Raw genomic sequence first — 18,052 nt, forward strand, 5'->3', positions numbered from 1 at the left:
ACTCTCCTACTCGAAGGGGTAGAAAACAAAATGAGGCCTGGAGGCCAGCAGAACCCCTGACTGCTGAAGGCACAGCCTTTTTATCCCAATGCATCCCAATGGCCAGGCTGGTAGCCGTCACAACATAAAATACAAACCAAGGATAAAATTCCAGCTGTGAAAGGCCATCAGAATACTTGTGTTGATAAAATACAAGAAGAGGTTTAGAAAAAGCACATAGAATAAAATAGTGAACTCAATCCCAGCTGTCCAACCAAGAGATCAAAAGAAGGCAGAACTCAGATGCCAAAACTAGCAAACTAACCGCTCCCAAAGTTGGATTTTAAAAAGTGTGTCCTAAGACAGGACTTAAAAAAGTTGACGTGAAGTGGACAGTCTCATCACTCGGAGGAGGTCATTCTAAAATTTTGGGTCGAGATAACCAAAAGCTCGTTAACGTTGCCTTGTTGCGCTTTTGGGACGTTCAGAAGTTGGTATTAGTAGTAAGTTCGATTACGGGGGTAGGGGACACAATTTTTGTGCATATTTTTGTATTTAAAAAAAACTTGACGCAGTAGTTACTTTTCCTAGTAATTAGTTACTTTTTGATATTGTAACTAAGTTACTAACTCATTTACTTTTTTGGAAGAAGTAATTCAAAGGGACTTGCCCAACGCTCTGCTCTGTAGTGTGTAGAACATTTGCACAGTGCTGCACCGTTCATATTCAAAACCAGTTCCGTGGCCTTGTGGCACGAGTGCCCGCCCTGGGACCGGGAGATCGGGTCTTACCAAAGACTTGCTTGACACTCAGCATTAAGGGGTTGGATGCGGTGTTAAACCACCAAATGGATCCCGGCTGTGTCTGCAGCTCACCGTTCCCCCAGGGGATGGGTCAAATGCAGATAACAAATTTCATGCACCTGTGTGTGTGTGACAACTAATGAGACTTTAACTTTAACTTTATACACACTGTATGATAAAACACTTTTCCATTTGAACAAGGTGGCAACATTACAGCCTGTGTGCGTTTTTCTTAAAGCAAGAACGCACGTCATCGCAGTGGCTTAGTCTGTCAGAGTCTAAACCATCGACACACACACACACACACACACGCACGCACGCACGCACGCACGCACGCACACACACACACACACACCGATGACTTCAGAAGATGTCACACTGACCAACATTGCTTTCATAATGATTTACCTTTACTGTAACCATAGCTACTGCTTGTATAACCTAAATACGTCCTCACATACCAAAACCTAATGATCTGTGTTATGGCCCCTGTCTCTCCGTCTCTGTTATGTCCCTGTGTGTGACTGTGTGTGCAATACCTGGGTAGTACCCAAACAACCAGAGAAACAGAGATTTGTTCTGACCAGATTGATGAGCTAACAGCTAGTCCCATCCGCGTCTTTTTCAGAAATGCCATGGTGGTTAATAAAAATACTGTTTTATAAACTCCAGTTAGATAAAGACAGAAAATGTTATTAAATTCGGACTGGAACTGTGTAAAACTTAGTTAGCTACCTTGCTAAGCTGCTCATTTTCTTTGCAACAAGACAGAATTCGCTTTGAAAAGTTCAAATCTATTCCCCTAATGAGCGCTTAAGATTAAAGATCATTGTTGGAAACTTCCCTCGGGCTGAGTCCAACCCTCTTAAGTCGAACAATAAATCTGAATAATAAACGTTCATTGATCTGCGAGCGGTGACTTCATTTATTTGTAGGGACCAGATGTTCCTGCTTGGATCCTCTTTGGGATGTTCTTGACTTTCCCTTCAGACGCTTTTCATTAAACAGATTTAGCTAATGTTTTCTAATGTATCTACACTCGTGTACTGTTTGAGGTGATTTCGGCCTTCTTTTTTGGACAACCTGACAACGTTCACGCACACTCACAGCTGGTCGGGTTCGGTCAGGGTTTGGCCGAGACCGAACCTTGAGCGTCAGCTGTAGACAGTGCTCTGGATGGCTCTAACAGACCCCGGAGTCACAGGGTTCAGATAAACACCGGCCCTTTAAAAAGCCAGCCTGTCTGCCTGTGAGTCTGTGTTTTCAGTGCAGCAGCCCAAAACATTCTCCCTTTCTGTGCCGCAACTGGAGCGTTACTTTGGAGAAGCTGGATATAGCATTTTCCATGTGGGAAAAACAGACAACCTACCCTTCAAATTTTTTGTATTAGTTATTGTTTGGGGAGCTTGTTACTTTTGTCTCCTCTCACACAAAAGCTCAGAGAGGAACCGACGAGTTGGCTTCTGACTGCGGTGATTTATTCAGAGTTTGATGAGATGGAAACTGAGGCGCCAGGAGTGTGAAAGACCATTTGGATCCAAGTGGCATCACTTGGACTAAATAACGAGGGTGTAGATGTTATAGGGGGGAAAGTGGGGGTGTTGTTCTGGTAAGGGTGTGAAGATGAGACCGAGGTTTTCACATGAACAGCAGTCTGCTCAGCTTAAAACTATTAAATGCTGATTTAAATCCTCTACTAATCAGGCTCTTGCCTGAATTGTCGCCTTTTTTTTAAAATTATTAGACAAATGTGACCATAACTTTTTCCTTTCTCCTGAGTGATAAATCCCTGTTGCATGTGCAGCTTTATGCAGAACAAAATAAAACGGATCATGTCCTTCAGGGGGTTTTAGGAGACAAAGTGCGTATTTGTGAATAAAGCATCCCACTGCTTGCCGTACAGCGTGTTCACTCATCAGACGACAAGATGTTCTTATCCTGACCATCCCTGTGTGAAGACCTGATGGCGCAGAGGGTGTGTTTGGGTATGTGATGCAGTGCATGTTTGCAAGGGGGAGGATGTTACGTACCAAAGAGGCTGTTGGGAACTGCAGCCATGTTGTTTTTGTGTAGTTTCTAAAGCACTGATGTGGAGAAGAGCAAGTTGAATCTGATGTTATTTGTTAGATGATTTTTCCAAACTACGTCAGAGAAGCTCTCTCCTTTTTGATTTTGGAGTCGTCGTTCATTCAGGTGCCGCTTTGCGTTTTTAGACGTAACGCGAGGAGAAAAGTGGAAATCTGCTTCGTAGATTGAGCCGTGGAGTTAAATTTCCCAAGCCTTCCTACCAGTTGGTTTTCCTTGTTCCATTTCTGATAACTGAACACAAGCCTGTTGATGTTTTTCTTCCTTGGTCTTAATGAATTTGTCATTAATCTGTTCTCCTTCTGTGTGTGCAGGCTGATGTGTAAGCCGTGCGCGGGCCCCTGTCCTAAAGAGTGTAAAGGAAATAAAACCATTGACTCTGTGACTTCGGCTCAGGCTTTACGAGGCTGCACCGTTATTGAAGGCAACGTGATCATTAAGATCCGAGGTGGAAGTAAGTAGCGTTGCACGTGTCTGTGACTTCTGGTCTTTCATCCTGACCTCCTGTCTTTACTTGAACTCTTGCAGATAACATAGCAGCTGAGTTGGAGGCCAGTCTGGGACAGATTGAGGAGATCAGAGGTTACCTGAGCATACGCAGAGCCTACGCCTTGGTCTCCCTCTCCTTCCTACGAAAACTACGCCTCATCAAGGGGGAACAACTCGAAGGAGAGTAAGTTCCTCCCCTTTTACCTTCAGCTACAGTTTTCTATCGTTCTTTATGTTTAACTTCTTTATCGCCTTGTTTCTCCTTAGTATTTATGCCTTCTACGCACTGGACAACCAGAACCTCCGTCAGCTGTGGGACTGGTCCAAACACAACCTGACAATAGAGCACGGTCGTACGTTCTTCCACTACAACTCCAAGCTTTGCATGTCTGAAATCACCAAGATGGAGGAGGTAACTGGAACCAAAGAGCGCAACCAGAAGAACGACATTGCTCTTCGCACCAACGGAGACCAGGCTTCCTGTAAGAACCTCTGGAGCCTCTACTAACACATCCACCTCATCACTCCCTTTACATTTGTATTATTTTTCTACTTCAGTAACGTACCAAGAAACAAAAACCCATGAAACCTTAAAATCTTTACCCACAAGCTTAAACTTCATCCAGATTCAACTTGCTGGATGTGTCTGACGAGTTGTTTTGTCTTAGGCGAATCAAAGAGTCTGAATTTCACCCACGTTAAGACGTCACACAACATGATTATGTTGAAGTGGAACTCATTCTGGCCCTCGGACTACAGGGACCTGCTGGGATTTATGGTTCTCTACAAGGAGGCGTAAGTTGGATTCCTACACGCAAATGGCCCTGGAGTATAAACATTACACTTAATGCCCCCATCTTTGAAATGATGATGCTGAATGAGCTGGTTTAAACTTGGCTGCTTCTACTTCAGTCCGTACAGGAATGTGACAGAGTTTGATGGACAGGACGCCTGTGGATCAAACAGCTGGGTGATCGCAGACGTAGATCCACCAGCCCGCTCCACAGATGGCAAGAAGGCCGATGATCCTGGGCACCTGATTCGTCCATTGAAACCCTGGACGCAGTACGCCATCATGGTCAAAACCCAGCTGTCTGCTTCTGATGAGCGACAGGTTTATGGAGCCAAAAGCAAAATCATTTATGTCCGCACTAATGCCTCCCGTGAGTTCAAATCTGAGATTTTCTGCTTTTGTTTGGTGTGGTTCAAACTGTCCTAATCTCTGAACTGAAGGCAGCAGGATTAACCGTTTCTTTTTCCTCCAGGACCTTCTGTACCTCTGGACCCCATCTCATCCTCCAACTCCTCCTCTCAAATCATCCTGAAGTGGAAACCGCCAAACAGCCCCAACGGCAACATCACCCACTACCGGGTCATCTGTCGTAAACAACCAGAGGACAGTGACCTCTTTAAGTTTGACTACTGCTTACAAGGTTTGTCTCCAGCTGGCTCGGCCGCTGCTTGTCTCCATCTTTTGTCAGGCTTTCGCCTCACCCATGCTCCTCCTGTCCAGGGATGAAGCTTCCATCTCGAATTCCAACCCACCTCGACCTCGAAGAAGAGCAGAAATGGAACCACACGGATGATCCCACCTCAGAGGGCAAATGTTGTGCCTGTCCCATGACAAAGAGCCAGATAGAAAAGCAACAACAGGAAATAGAATACCGCAAGACTTTTGAGAATTACCTCCATAACGAAGTCTTTGAGAGCAGGTAAGCAAGTCTAGACACCTCAGGGTGAAGATCGCGTTTTAGCCGTCTGTTTTATTTTTGGAGAAGCTGCAATTTCACCGTTCTGGTCAGGGTGCAGCATTTACAGCTCGGTAACAATGTAGCACACACAGCGCACCCTAAAGGGGGTTTACAACTGACCTTGTGTTGGTGGTGGGTGTCATCTCAGCCAAGGTTCTTTTGTGTGTGTGTGTGTGTGTGTGTGTGTGTGTGTGTGTGTGTGTGTGTGTGTGTTTGTGTGTGTGTGTGTGTGTGTGTGTGTGTGTGTGTGTGTGTGTGTTGTGTGTGTGTGTGTGTGTGTGTGTGTGTGTGTGTGTGTGTGTGTGTGTGTGTGTGTGTGTGTGTGTGTGTGTGTGTGTTCTCTGTAGACCCTTGTTTTTGTACTGAACATCTCTATGGGGGCTCAGAATGGGAGGTTTTGTGTATTTGAACTTTAATTCTACACACACACACACACACACACACACACACACTGTCATTTTTTTCCTATCTGCCTCTTTGGGGGAGTGATTACCGTGCCCATTATCATCCACGCCGGTCAGAGAAGCAGTCATGCAGACAGCCCTTTGGAGACACAAACACCGCCTCACACACTCCTCAGATTCATTTTGATCCTGTGATTTTGAACTGGTCTTTGGTCCAAACAACCATCGCTGTTCTTTTTTAGTCCACTAAGCAAAGAAATCATCAGCTTCAACCCAGTCCTCCACCTCTCGGCACGCCAAGGTGTTAGTTTTTGATGGAGCTTTGAGCTGATGGCATCCGTGGTTTTAGTGAAAACTGCTGCTGGTGGAAGAAGTTTTGCTCACTGGCGCCACACAGCGGAAAGAGTTGTTTGCTCCACCAACATTGAATAAATGTCATGACCTCATCACTTGTTGGTTTCCCTTTATAGCTGCTCCATTTTTCATCTGCAAAATAACATTCCTGTCCTCTGATCTCAGCCCCTTGGTCTTGGATCTTATTCATTTTGATAATTTCTGTTTTTCATCCAGGTCGCCCCGTGAACGGCGCTCAGTGGACAAACCGGACACAACACAGTTTCCCTTATTTTTTACAACGATATCTAGTCTGCAGCTTGGCTCCACCACCGCCTCATCTACAGAGGAAGACGAGAACGAAGAGGGATCCAAGGTCTACAACACTGAATGAAATCTGTTATAGATTAGTGTTTGCCTACAAGTTCAACTAAAACGGCTTTTAAGTTTTTTTAGAAAAAAAAAATTAAAACACCTTGCAAAAAATTATTTTTGTGTAAAAGAGAAATGCTTTTTATCTGTATATATTTTGAATCCCATCCCATAATTTTCCTGCTCAGGTGGAGCTGAATGTTACCTCTAAGGAGTCAGCAGTCATATCCAACTTGCACCATTTCACCAGCTACACCATCGAGATCATGGCCTGCAACCACCCTGAAGACCCCAAACGCTGCAGCCTGGCGACTTACGTCAGTGCCCGAACGATGCCAGAAGGTGAGATATCAAACTATTTTTGCTTCATCTAAACATACAGATTTACTTTTAGTTTGATTTTGATCAAATGACACCCGCTTGTGCATTGGTCACATAAAAAAACACAAAGTATACCATCATCACGGGTGCAAAATGCTAGGTAGAGATCAGTTTGCTCAAATGTTTCTGTCTTTGTGTGGCTCTGGCAGAAAAAGCAGACGATATCCCAGGTCCTGTGACTCACGATGTTGTGGTCGCTGAACCTCCCTACGTGTTGATTAAGTGGAACGCGCCTCGATCACCCAATGGACTCATCATCCTTTACGAGGTTTTCTACAAGAAGGTCGGAGACACAGAGGTACGTGTCAACAACACGGTAACATGGAGTGCTCCTGACGTCAGGCATAAACCTTTACCCAAACAACGCAGATTAAAACTACACTACACACACATCTAATTAAGGACTCCCCCACCTTCGATAATTTGGATAAAACACACAAAACACATACCGACTACAAAAAAGGATACAAAGCATGCTGAGGAGACAGCAGGCCAGAGACAGATGTCTCCGTTTGCTCCTCGCTGAGGGTGGGTCCAGGCGTGTTTTAGGCCGATTGTGAACTGGGTGCTTTAGGGCGGAGCGAGGTAGAGTGGGATGAGACAGCTGTTGTAGAATAGCGCCTCTCAGCACAAGGATGAAATCAGAAGGGAAAGAGGAGCATGCACCAAAAGAAAAACAAATGGCTGTGGCCGTAACTGAGAAACTTTGTCAAATCTCATTCTGAATGCCTTCCTGTGCTCATCTCGGACTCTACTCGATGAGATCTTGGACTGCCGGACATCTAAGGTTTTGAGTAAAGGTGACGCCTGGCTCAGCTCACACCATCGGATCAGTCCGGACGTTTCAAAACAGAAATGGGAGCTGGACCTGGGTGTTGGATTGTCAGAAAAGGCCTGGCACAAGACGTGAGACACAGTATTATTTAGCTCAAAGTGGTGCACCATTTGCTTTGGTCCAAAGACAGACTGCAATAATGAAGCCAGACTTAGACCCAACTTGTTCTGGACCTGCCTGACACGACAGGGATATTGGAGGCCCAATTTTGATGAACTCTCTAGGATTTGTGCGACCACTGTGCACCCTGACCCCTTGACTGCTCTGTTTGTGGTGGTCACAGTGGACGATACAGCAGATGGTAGCCAACAGCACATAATAGCTTTATGCTATTTGTGAGCCATCCTGTCCGAGTGGAAAGATGCTCGGCCTCAACCACTTTATTGGAGAAATTATGAATCATTTGGACCTGGAGAGGATCAGACATGGTCTGAAAGGGTCAGCTGACAATTTTGATGTTGTGTGGCAATTGTTTGTCTCCTATTTTTAAGAATGTACCATAAGACAATTGGTGATTGTTTCTATTACTATGTAAACTTGTTTTTGTGTACACACTAACGCTTTCTAGTGGGTGGGTGTGTCCGTGTTGAACTTTGACTGTGTGTGCAACAGCATGTGTGTTCAGTGTTGTTGTTTACTTGCAGCAAATGTGTAAATAATCTCACTGCTATTCATTGCTGCACCACCATCAGCAACTCTGTTGCTATAGTAACAGAAGCAGAAGGCTCTAATGCAGCAGTGATGGAGGTGCATCTCCACTGCACTACTCTGAAAGCATTGCAAACTTTAGCTCTTTCAAACAACCGATGCATTTTTCATTTAGGTTATTATTGGTATAATTATGATTATTAAAAAAAATATCACTGGATGGGCAAAAAAAATGTGTCCATTTACTATAAATTCTACCAACTTCTCCATCAACTATAAAACCAAGCTGTTTTTCTGACTAGTATAAAAGAAACCAAACAAGTGACTCGGGTGAACAGCAGAAGTCAGACTAGATAGTCACAAAAAAATTTTCTACCTCATAGGTCAAGAGAATTATTGAAATTCAGTGAAGCATTTCCTTCTCACCTATTGGTGTTTTTAAAGCTGCGTACATGTTCAGCATATTTTGCTAAATGACCATTTCCATATTCTCTTTGCTAAATCCATTTTTATGGTTTGGGTGAAGTAGCTGCTTTTCCTGTCGCCCTCACTGATGCTAAACTGTGTTTTTCATACGTTCTTCCAGGTTCACACAGTTTGTGTGTCACGGCCGGCTTACGTCAACATGAGCGGGACCAAGCTCCACCTTGTTCACCCTGGAAACTACAGCGTGAGGGTTCGGGCTACGTCGCTGGCAGGAAACGGCTCTTTTACAGAAACGACGTACTTCTTCATGCCTAATCGTAAGACTGGAGACTCCATCTCTAACTTAACTAAACTTTTGGTATTTGTTTGCATTTGTTAAAGGGGACATAACACTTTTTGCATCTTTTTGTGCTGCCATGTGGGTCTCTACTGTCTTTATAAAAAATCCTAACATGGGGAAAATGTTTAGTTTTAGGAATTATTTGCCTAAAACAATCCGTTTCAAAAGGTCCCTGTTTGTGATATCACAAATGGGGAAAGTAGAATAGAACAGTTTCTCATGTGCAAGAAAGAGCTGCTGCTGGAGGAGCAGCCAATAGCATCCTGAGTGGGTGACTGGTGGGCGTGGCCGGTCTGCAGCTTGTTTTCTTAAAGTGACAGAGCCCTGAAAAGGCTCATTCTGGAAGTTATGAAACTTATCAGAATTAAAACCGCTGATATGGCTCTATGTGAGAGGGATTTTTTTTACAAAGAGCTTCATAAACATATTTTACACTGACAATAGAACTATTAGAACCTAATAAAAAAGTCCCAATATGCCTCCTCTAATAACCCACAGGCTACAACCTGGTTCAAGTCTATTTCACAAGTTTATTATTACATTTTGTACCTAATTTATCTTTTTCCACTGTGAAACTCTGCCGTTCTCCAGCTGAACTGACTCTTTGTTTACTGCAGCTGATCCGGGTTTAGCTTGGATTGTGATCGGCCCGATCATCTTGCTCATTCTGCTGCTGTTCCTGGCTGCTGGTGTCATTTTGGTTATCAAGAAGAGGTGAGATGTGACATCATCATCAAGTGTGCTGTTGTGTCGTGAGATCATTTACAGCATCTCAGATTTATTTTTTTTCCTGTGGTTGTGTTGCAGGCAAAGTGATGGTCCATTAGGAGATCTCATCACATCTCCAAACCCTGAATACTTCAGCGCCAATGACAGTAAGAGTCTTGTAACACAACTAAAACACATCTGAATACGTTTTCCAGCAAAATTTTGCAGCTAATGTCTAAAATTGAAATATACGGCAACCTGTTTCTACAAACACCGACAGCAGTTGAAGGAGCGTAAAGAGAACCAAAATCAAAAGAAATGTTAAAGCTGCTGCCTGTGGCTCATTTGCGTTGCCAAGGTAACCACAGTCTTGTGATACCCTAAAGTTAAACCTCAAACTAATAGTTGCTGTGCATAAACTATTGACCATCTTCAAAACGGTCGTGATCAATGAGAGGCGGAAGAGTGTGATGGTCGTACATTTATTAATGTTTGTGTCTGAGTTTTATGTAAGAGATACAGTTTTTAATAAAAAATAAAACTTAAAAAAAAAAAGGAATTTCAGGTGAACTGGAGGGTGTACACCAGGGCTATTCAATTCCAGCACGTTGTAGTGGTTTCTCTAGTCCAACCCACTAGAGTCAGTGGTTGAATTACCTACGCAGCAGCTCATCAGGCTTTGCAGAAGCCTGTTAATCGCCTACTAATTAAAATCAGGTGTGTTGAAGCAGCGTTAAAACCTAAACATGCTGGATACCGGCCGCCCAGGCCCGGGATTGAATCCCCCTGCTGTACACACTTAACTCAGAATTTTTGGGCGAAAGAAGTCAGAAATGTTTCACATTTAATGTGTATTAAAAACACCCGTTGTGTGTGAAGTTTAAGTTTTCAAATATTGAGGAAAGCTATGTCACATGAAGTAGAAAAATTTGCACCATAATCAAAAATTTGTTTAAAAACCATAAAACGTTTCAGTTCTGTTGTTTCTGATAAAGATCCTTTTCTTTTGTAAGTTACAAAAAGTCCTTTTTTCTCTCTATTTGTCTTCTCTGTTCAAGACACCCATAAAAATCTTGGTTTTTTTGTGCAGTGTACGTCCCTGACGAGTGGGAGGTGCCCCGGGAGAAGATCACGCTGCTCCGAGAGCTGGGCCAGGGCTCCTTCGGCATGGTGTATGAGGGAAATGCTCAGGACATTGTCAAAGGAGAGCCCGAGACGCGCGTCGCTGTCAAAACGGTCAACGAATCAGCCAGCCTGCGAGAGAGGATCGAGTTCCTGAACGAAGCGTCCGTCATGAAGGCCTTCAGCTGCCACCACGTGGTACGAAAACCCTCTTAGAACGTCCAGCGGGCTGCTGACTCACAGCACCTCACTGCTCTTTTATCCTTTAGCTGCAACCAGTGCGTGTCTCAGAGAACCGTGACTCACGTGTTGTGTTGGAGCTGCCATACTGACACACAGTTTGACTCCAAAACAAATGTTCACACTCAGTAGGCGATTGCGGCGGCCATTACTATTTCATTACACAAGCTACTAGGCATCAATTGAGCCAGCATGTGTTGTGCTGTCAGCTGTGAAAACATGTTGCGATGAGAGAGAATTTTATTATTTACCACCTCAGGAGGAGATAATTCATATCGGAGCTGTTATTAATTCATGTAGGAGCTTGAAAAGCTTTTATACTTAACACACACAGAGATTTCAGAGTAGAGGCCGTCCGATATATTAAATTTTTTCTATATCGGCTAAAATTATTTTTAAAAGCCAATAAAAACGTTAAAAAAATTAAGCAGGCACCTTTGTGGCCAACTGCCGCCACTACTATGCTGAAGAAAGGACCCGAAGAACCCAACACACCATTTCTTTAATGTTTTGATTTTGTTTTCTATTTGACGTTCAATGAATATAAAGAGATTTATTGAATATTTAATTTATATTGCACACGGTGAGTGTCCAGTTGTCTTTCACAATCAATGTGCTGCTAAAACGTATTTATATCGGCTTTAGATATCAGCAACAATATTCTTTAAAAATCAGCATCAGCCTAAAAAAAAAACATGTTGGTCGGCCTCTATTTCAGAGTTTCAGAATCATGTTGTTGTTAGCCAATCAGAGGCGAGATGACAGAATATCAGGAAATGAGAATCTAAATCCTGCCGCCTTCTGCTCATCTCTCCTCTGGTTCACGTCTAGTTCCTGAAACAGGAGCGCCAGAGCTTTTCCCCCCACACAGATCGACTCACAAGGCATTTATTTATATTTGGTCTTTAAAGCAGGCCTTTAAATGATTTTAAAACTAAAGAAACATTGTCTTGAGCTGGGAGGGTTTGGTGTGTGTCATGCTGCGACTTTCTGTTTTACAGGTGCGTCTGCTGGGGGTCGTGTCCAAAGGTCAGCCCACTCTGGTCGTCATGGAGCTGATGACTCATGGTGACCTGAAGAGCTACCTTCGCAGTCTGAGACCGGACTCTGAGGTTCGTTCTGGTTATCATCTAGTCAGGGTTAAATCGGTCAAAGCAAAATAAACTGAAACAAGATTGAAGGTTGTGATGTGTTCGCCAAAGGGTAGAAGCTGATTTTCCGTGTGTGGTTTGCAGAACAACCCATCCGGCTGCCCACCGCCCACTCTAAAGGACATGCTGCAGATGGCAGCAGAAATAGCTGACGGCATGGCCTACCTCAACGCCAAGAAGTTTGTTCACAGGGACCTGGCAGCCAGAAACTGCATGGTGGCTGAAGACTTCACAGTAAAAATCGGAGGTACGGCAGTCGTTTTGTGTGTTGTGTTTTTGGTTTTGAGGCAGATTTGGGTTTCAGAGTCGGTCCTGATGCATTGATCTCCTGCTGTCAGACTTTGGCATGACTCGAGACATCTACGAGACCGATTACTACCGTAAAGGAGGGAAGGGTCTGCTTCCCGTTAGGTGGATGGCTCCGGAGTCTCTGAAGGACGGAGTCTTCACGGCTCACTCAGACTGCTGGTACGCCACGCCTCAGCGACTTGCTGTGTAAGCTCTGTTATCCCGTCAGCTCACCCTGTCACCACGTTGTTGTGTGTGTGTGTGTGTGTGTAGGTCTTTTGGAGTTGTGCTGTGGGAGATCAGCACGCTAGCAGAGCAGCCTTACCAGGGTTTGTCCAACGAGCAGGTCCTGAAGTTTGTGATGGACGGAGGGTTCCTGGACCGCCCGGACAACTGCCCAGAGAGAATGTAAACACGGAATTTGTTCATTCATCCATTCTTTAATGAGGAGTCCTCGCAGTGATCTGTTTGAGTCTTTTCTCATTGTCTCGGTCTTCTGTTGCTAGGCATTGCCTAATGCAGATGTGCTGGCAGTACAACCCTAAGATGCGTCCAACATTCCTGGATATCATCGAGATGCTGCGGGACGACCTGCACCCATCCTTCCAGGAGGTCTCCTTCTTCTACAGCGAGGACAACAAAGTCCCCGAGACAGAGGACTTTGACCTGGACCTGGACAACATGGAGAGCATCCCCCTGGACCCTTCTTCTTATTCCCAAAGAGAGGAGAGCTTAGGCAGGGACAGCGGGCCATCGGTGGCCCTCAGGGGGAACTACGAGGAACACGTTCCTTACACGCACATGAACGGTGGCAAGAAAAACGGAAGAATCCTATCATTGCCCAGATCCAGCCCATCCTAACATTTCCTTATTCCTAAAAAAAGACTCGATTCACCTTTGCCCCCCTCCAGTTGAATTTTCTGTTCTTTTCACAGTTTTCTTATTCGTAGAGGAAGAAAAGACGCAGATCTCAGGACTTTTCCGTTTCTTCCTCACCGCTGTCCAAGACGGGCAAGCAAGGGATGCAAACACGTTTATAAAACTTGCTCCACGACACATCAGACTCTATGAATCTGTGGTGACACACAGCCATGTTTCCAGGACTCCTCGTGATGGAGAAAAAGTGGGGCGGCGTTTAAATAAATAACAAACTGAAAACTGTGAACACAGCAAACTTTAGCCAACCAGGACAGCTGCTCGTGCCACAAGACTTTCTCTGCATTTCCACGTTTCTGATTGTTTCTGTTCTCTCCAAACTTCCACTCAGATTGTGGCCTTTTCTACGTGGCCTGCAAAGAAAGAATCGTGTCTCTCAGCGTTCTTAAACTTGTTTCCTTTTTGTACACCTTAATCAGTGGGAGGACTTGCAAAGACTCAAAAGTAGAACATCTGATTCCTCCAATAAAGATTTTGTGTTTTTGGTTCTGCAGAATTCCAAACGGCACACAGATTAATCCGGTGTTTAGTGAATAGTTTTAATTTATTGGCTTCCCTTCCCTTCTTTTTTATTTCTCTGTCCTCATTATGTGGCTGAAGGATATTTAAACAATAATTGGACAAGAAAGAGTTCATCAGACTGACCAATAGCTGCTGCTTTCATATGGTTTAGTAGTTATAGACAAATCTAAATATATATTATATATATGGTATATAAGAAGTATGGGTGCTTCCCACCCATACTTGATTTATATACTGTATGATGTTTTTGTAAATACTGTAGTTCATATCCGTAAGGTTTTTCACCACAGCCTTTGCTAGTGTTGTTTGTTTTTAACCCCAGAAATCACACAAATCTACCGTCAGCGCTCTCTGCGCAAGTGTCAGACCTCAAGTTCCTGCTGCATCTGGAGGAGAAATCCCTCTTTTCATATCAGAGCAGTCACCATAGATGGAGGCAAAGTTCCTGCTGCAAAATCCCACCTGACTACAAATCAAAGGGTTATGAAGGGTTGTGAGCAGGGCCGGTGCACAGGTACCAGTTTGCGTTCTGACGTTGCATCCGTATGAGCGGTTTTTCAATCTGCTCATCAGAAACTCACAATCTGAGCGCACCCCCTCTCCTTCCACTATAGTCCTACATGAGATGAGTACCAAACACCTGGTATTCGAGTACTCACAAAGTTACCTGCATTCCTGGTTATGAGGCCTTTGGAGTGATCCAGATGATTTTTCTGCTGTCTTCCTCTGGTTGAATCGTGCTGGGGTTGTTTTTGTTTGCAGATAAAATCCAGTTAAGGTTACAGGTCGTGTGATTGGCTCTTTGTTTGAATCGGGGCAACTTGGGAGTGAATTGGTTTGATTTTAGATGTAAAGCTGAGACGTTGCAGCTCTGGACCACACGTCACTGCTCGGGGTTTCAGGCTGGCTCTGGTGGAAAAATGCCCATGGTTTGTGAAGGTCTGGAGACAGATACGGAAAGTTCCACGTGTATTCACAGAGGACGGGAGGGAGTTGATCCGTTTATTCTGATGTAGTTAACTCCATCAGGACGGACGTGTGCACTGCTATCTGACTCAGGTCCAACATTCCAGGATTTAGTCAAAACTCCTGCTTCCTGCTGGCAGAGACCGCCACAACATCACATCTTTATCTGAATCTTCTTGAGACCTTTCAGGATGTTCTACAAGTCAAACACATTCCCATTAGCTGCGTTCAAATCGATTCAAAAAGACAAGCTAAAAGACTCTTTTGGACTCTTTAGTTCACATTTATACAGCTGTTTGTCATAAAACACACATCTTAGTTAGCTATCCTCTTTTTTTTCCTGTTTTGGACACAAACCTGTGTGATTGCCAATCCAGCTGAACACTTCTAGAAAAGCCAAAGTGTTGGCATCCTTCTGCTAGCAGCAGACTCCAGTCAGAGAAAGCAGAGAAGCTGCCTCCATGTTTTACCAGTGCCTTTACAAACCTGCAGCCACTCCCAGGATGATTAGATTAACTGGCCTAAAACACACACACACACACACGCACGCACGCACGCACACACACACACACACACACACACACACAGAAACGGGCCTCAGTGTGCACTTTTGTTTTTATTTGTTGTTACATCACGGGAGAGGTATGGCTTTCAGATAGTTGCAGAAATAATTTTTTCGTTCCATCTTGCTGGGCTCAAGTGCTCACATCCATCCGATGGCTTAGCGGCGGTTGTGATCAGAGTTGGTGTGATTTACATTTCAGCAAATATTAAATTTTACAAAACTCTTTTGTGCTTAAATTACGTATCATAGATTGGAGAATAAAAAACAAACACACTAATGCTAAATACAAACGTTTCTTTTTAAAAAACGCCAATCTTTTCTATATTTTCTCATTAGTTCTCCATATAATCTGGTTTTTAGTATTTAAAAACATGTATCCCCCCCCCCCCATCCCATATCCATGAACCACCAGGATATTTATTGTTTTACTGCGATTATGGTGATTGTGTTTAAACAGATGAGTTTTATCGTCCAGGTGTAGTAATCAGAGGTGAGCAGCAGGGAGCGCTTATTTATTAGTTAGTTGGTAATTGTCTTGGTTTTTGTGTGTGGCCAGAGTCTACCTCAGTTCCTGTGGAGGAATCAGCCTAAAGAGCCCCAGTCATCCACGCTGTCCCACATATCACATTCTCCTCACCTGCTCCTCTCTGTGGTGGTAAAATCCTCTCCTGCCTCCTTTTGTCACATGGAAGTTCTAAAATAACTTCCGTACTTTTTTGGAATTCACTTCAAGACCCGTCTCATGTGAAACGTCTTGATTTTGTCACTTGTCTCCATGCCTCTCGCAGCACTTTTTCAACACGCACCATAAGAGAACTGATTCATGAATAGTTCTGCTTCCTTCTGGCACCAGAAGAAGCCGAGTCAACAGTAGCGTACCTGTGATGGTCTTTATGCAGCCAAAGTTATCGGTGTTCAGTCGTGGACCTTTTCTAAGTCTGTACCACATCTCCTCTAGATGTTCCCTGTTTCATGATCGTGTTGCGTATTGTTTGTTTTTCTACTGTGAATATCAAATGATGATCATTTATTCTCTGTCAATGCCATGGATTGGGCCTGTTGTGACTGATCAGGACACAGATGTGCAGGCTTTCAAAGAGGAGGAGCCTGCGAAGGAGGAAATCTGGCTGGGACAATCCTATGTGCCATAAGAACTTATTATCTGACATCAGATCTAGATTGTAACTATTCGTCTCAGGGAGGCGGCCTGATGCTTTGTGTTTTAGAGGAGGAAGAAGAGGATCTACCTGCTTTTTATCCACTCTGACTGAAATGCAACCTTTCACCTAAATAGCCCCCCACCCACCCACCCCCGTTTTTTTTTTAAAGATAATCAGGAATCCTCTTCTTGCTCAGATGTGATGTGGTTCTGACTGCCCTCTAGTGACCGTATGGGAGTGTTGCAGGTCAGGGCAAAACGACCTCTCCCCCTTACACCTGACCCCACATAGTGCCTTGTTAAGACTAAATGTCGCATCTGATCCCTCCCATCCGGTCCTAACTATTCCAGCCCCCCACCGGCACATCTCCACCTATCACAAGAAGATTTTTCCACCTCCAAACATGAAATAAACACTTGTTTTTTTATGCATTCTGTTTTTTAAAGCTGTAAGTGCAGAGATAATACTGTAATTTGGGATTATATGACTGATGAATTTTACAAGAGAAAAAAAAAAGAGAAACTGTTGAACTTCTGTCTACTCTGCTGATCTCTGGCTTGCTTTGTGCATGGAAAAACGTGTCCGTTTGAGCATTAGATGATCACTGATCTGTTTTTTTTTCCTCAGCAAAACCCCAAAGCACATGCAAAAAAAAAGAAAAAGAAAAACATCCCTCAAGATTAGAAGCAAGTGATTACAATTTTTTATGCATTGATATGTTGCATAATTTAAAAATGAATGCAATGATTAATAAGCTCCTAAAACTTGTAAATAGCAGCAGATCTTGACCCTGGGAAATAAAAAAACCGCACATGGTTTTAGGGATTTTTTGTCGGTCAGCATGCTAACCCAGAGCAGGATGTGAACAAAGCATTCTATGTATTATTGCTTTATCTTAAAGAGAAAAGTATTAATTTTAGAGATGTTGATTTCTATTTTTTTAGCTTAAATAGGGAGGACAAATGCGATGGTTTTGTTCTGACTGTAAAGTTTTACTACTCTTGTACATTATGAATTTGTCATTGTTATCAATGTGTATATATGTTCCCTAAATTTAAGGATATTGATTTTTTTCCCTTAAAAAAAAAGAAACACAAATAACACCACACCGAAAAGACAGCCTGTCGATGTGTTTGACAGGAGCTCAACGCCACTCCAGTCTGAGAGCTATGTCGTAACCAGACACACATGTGGCCTCGACCCTGCTTTTTAACCCAAGCGTGTTCTCTGAATGTCGGCCCTCCGAGGGCCACGCGTTCCAGCCACCTCCGGTCCAGGCAGCACGGCGGTGACCACCAGGCCTTCTTTAACGTCACAGATGTGAACTGTTTCTAACAGGCCATGAGGCTTCTTAATGTTCTTTCTCTGCCACTTAATCGGGTGGAAAAACTGGAAGAGACCACCACACTTCTTTCTAAAGAAGAAGGAACACTGAGTGATGAAAAAATACCAGAATAAGCTAAAAGGAACAAACAGTGCAATATTCAGATGCAAGTTTAAATCTCAAATTTGACAAAATTAACATATTACTTCAGAAAAAATGTGTTG

The 18,052-nt window shown here is 43.7% G+C and overlaps 1 protein-coding gene across 2 annotated transcripts in view; it reads left to right on the plus strand.

Moving 5' to 3' along the window:
• The window catches only part of insrb (insulin receptor b), a 247,771-nt gene extending 234,331 nt beyond the window's left edge, over positions 1-13,440 (plus strand). For both annotated transcript variants that reach the window (XM_015970534.3, XM_070554166.1), the window contains 19 exons: positions 3,182-3,321; positions 3,396-3,540; positions 3,624-3,838; positions 4,025-4,151; positions 4,269-4,519; positions 4,622-4,789; positions 4,870-5,068; positions 6,082-6,220; positions 6,405-6,558; positions 6,747-6,895; positions 8,667-8,823; positions 9,464-9,560; positions 9,654-9,721; positions 10,645-10,874; positions 11,918-12,028; positions 12,152-12,314; positions 12,406-12,535; positions 12,629-12,763; positions 12,862-13,440. In XM_015970534.3, coding sequence (XP_015826020.1) covers positions 3,182-3,321; positions 3,396-3,540; positions 3,624-3,838; positions 4,025-4,151; positions 4,269-4,519; positions 4,622-4,789; positions 4,870-5,068; positions 6,082-6,220; positions 6,405-6,558; positions 6,747-6,895; positions 8,667-8,823; positions 9,464-9,560; positions 9,654-9,721; positions 10,645-10,874; positions 11,918-12,028; positions 12,152-12,314; positions 12,406-12,535; positions 12,629-12,763; positions 12,862-13,216 — 3,133 coding nt within the window. In that variant the 3' untranslated portion in view covers positions 13,217-13,440. The remainder of the gene's footprint in view (positions 1-3,181; positions 3,322-3,395; positions 3,541-3,623; positions 3,839-4,024; positions 4,152-4,268; positions 4,520-4,621; positions 4,790-4,869; positions 5,069-6,081; positions 6,221-6,404; positions 6,559-6,746; positions 6,896-8,666; positions 8,824-9,463; positions 9,561-9,653; positions 9,722-10,644; positions 10,875-11,917; positions 12,029-12,151; positions 12,315-12,405; positions 12,536-12,628; positions 12,764-12,861) is intronic.
• Positions 13,441-18,052: the final 4,612 nt, after the last annotated feature.

The sequence above is a fragment of the Nothobranchius furzeri genome, chromosome 8 (assembly GCF_043380555.1).
Source record: "Nothobranchius furzeri strain GRZ-AD chromosome 8, NfurGRZ-RIMD1, whole genome shotgun sequence".
NCBI classification, from domain to species: Eukaryota; Metazoa; Chordata; class Actinopteri; order Cyprinodontiformes; family Nothobranchiidae; genus Nothobranchius; species Nothobranchius furzeri.